At 50.5% G+C, this 1,988-nt stretch overlaps 1 protein-coding gene across 1 annotated transcript in view; it reads left to right on the top strand.

Moving 5' to 3' along the window:
• Window positions 1-1,988, top strand: part of Qsox1 (quiescin sulfhydryl oxidase 1) — a 44,937-nt gene that overhangs the window by 38,096 nt on the left and 4,853 nt on the right. The window contains exon 9 of the mRNA XM_026787618.1: window positions 1,865-1,985. Within this exon, the coding sequence (XP_026643419.1) occupies window positions 1,865-1,985 (121 nt within the window). The remainder of the gene's footprint in view (window positions 1-1,864; window positions 1,986-1,988) is intronic.

Genomic DNA, 1,988 nt, shown 5'->3' with positions numbered 1-1,988 from the left:
ACTAGCGGGAATACTCACACCGACTGTACAGTGCACTGGTCCTCGCCCATTCTCTGTTCCTCAACTCTGGGTGGGTACCCAGCATTTTAGAGCTGGAATGACAGCCCAGAGAAGTGAAGCACCTTGTCCAAGGAGAAAGCCACACTCACATCTCATCTACCTTCCTCTCTTGCCTTTCACAACTGGGCACCTAGGAACAGGAAAGCAGGGAAAGAAAGGGCTCCTCTGTCAGTCCGCCTTATCACATGTGGGCAGCTATCAGGGCTGGCCACTGGGTGGCGTATGGTCACCAAGGTTTCCCTGCTCTCTGCTGTCCAGAGCCCTGTAAGTCATCCTTCCTTCTGATGCATGGCCTTAGAAGGCAGAAGAAAGGTGCCAAGTCAGGATGGCAGGCGGAGGTCAGTGAGAAATGCTGACTTTGGGCTGTAAATCAGTGTGTGGACCCAGAGCTCCCAGGAGCTAAGCAGGAAGAAGCATTCTAAAGCACAAGTCTTTCCAGCCATTTTTCACTCTGGGGCATGGCCAGCATGAGGTTTGGTAAGGATGTCTAATGTCTTCTCAGAGGACTGGGTCTGGCAGCAGACTTTTCTGTGCCGTTCTTGTCTCCAGGATTCCTCCCTCAGATGGTTTTCCCTGTGCTCCTCTCGCCAGATTTCTCAGGATCGTCTCCACCTACCTCTCGCCTCCCTATGGTTTTATCTGCCCCGCTCCCCTGCTGCATCCATTCCCTTTTCTCCCCGCCGCACCCCGTGTGCACTTGGTCATGCACACATATGCACACATGCACACATTCTCTCCTCCCCTGGGTCCTTGTGGTTTTAAAGTGCTGATACTAATCAGATTTGCATTGACTTATTGTCAAAGTAGCTTTTCATGTTCCTCTGAGGCTCTTGGGAGTTACCATCAAGATTTGGATCTTGGCCCTAAGCCTTGCTGGCCTGTCCACATTGGCAGTCCATGGACTGAAAACAAAAGGTCTTTTGCCAGCCTATTACCAATGAAGGTTTCTCCTCAGTTTGGTTCTTGTCTTTTCAAAATAAAGAACTGAGCCAAGAAACACAGGCAGCTAAAACAGTTTACTTAGCAAAAGCAAAGCAGAGAGTACACTCCAGGCAACTTGCAGTGGGTGTTCCAAAGGGAGACAGACAGAAGCCCACTGGGTTCTGCCTTAGGGATTTAAAGACTTTTATGGTTCCTCCCTCTTGTGATGTCATTGTAGAGTCCCTTCCCTTGAGCCCATCTTCCTTTCATATCACTACTGAGAATGGCTCAAGATGTCCCTGCATTTTTTCCTTCCACATTCACCAGGTGTTTGTTGTTGGCCATGGGTAAGCATGGGAAAAGTGCCCTAGGATCTCAACTTTTGAGGAGTCCAACTGCTGCTCTGAGGGTGCTGGGCTGTAAAAGATGGGCTCTGAGCATCAGAAAACAGCACCAGGATGCAGCTGCGGTTCTCCTCTGTCACCCCATGTCTAACCCCTTGCCTACCCCACCAGAGCCCAGCTGGTCAACCAGTCTCTCCATCAGAGGGCTGCCTGAAAAGAAGACGTGTGCCAGGGCTCACAGCAGTCCTGGGGAGTAGTATGCTGCTGTATCTTCCTCTTCCCCTGAGTGGTTGCATGTGGTTAGGTCAGCATTCGGGCCTGAGCCTTGACAGGAGAGACCCACATGACCTAAGAGACACAGAGTCTCTTCCTCTCTGCCCAGAATACACCTTAGGGAGCCACACTGGTGCCTGTTGGTTTGGGAACATTCTAGTAAACCTGCATTGGTCCACTTCTATGCAGTTTCCTTCTCTTGTAAGACTGTAAACCTCTGTAGAATTGTTGTTCACTCTCCAATTGCCACTCGTTCCTACCTGCAGTACTTCCCTGGCCGGCCTTTGGTCCAGAATTTCCTGCACTCCATAAATGACTGGCTTCACAAGCAGCCGAGAAAGAAGATCCCCTATAGTTTCTTTAGAACTGCTCTGGACAACAGGAAGGAGG

Source organism: Microtus ochrogaster, assembly GCF_000317375.1.
Source record: "Microtus ochrogaster isolate Prairie Vole_2 chromosome 6 unlocalized genomic scaffold, MicOch1.0 chr6_random_2, whole genome shotgun sequence".
NCBI lineage: Eukaryota > Metazoa > Chordata > Mammalia > Rodentia > Cricetidae > Microtus > Microtus ochrogaster.
The sequence above is the reverse complement of the archived record's forward strand: the minus strand, read 5'-3'. Positions and strand labels throughout refer to the sequence as shown.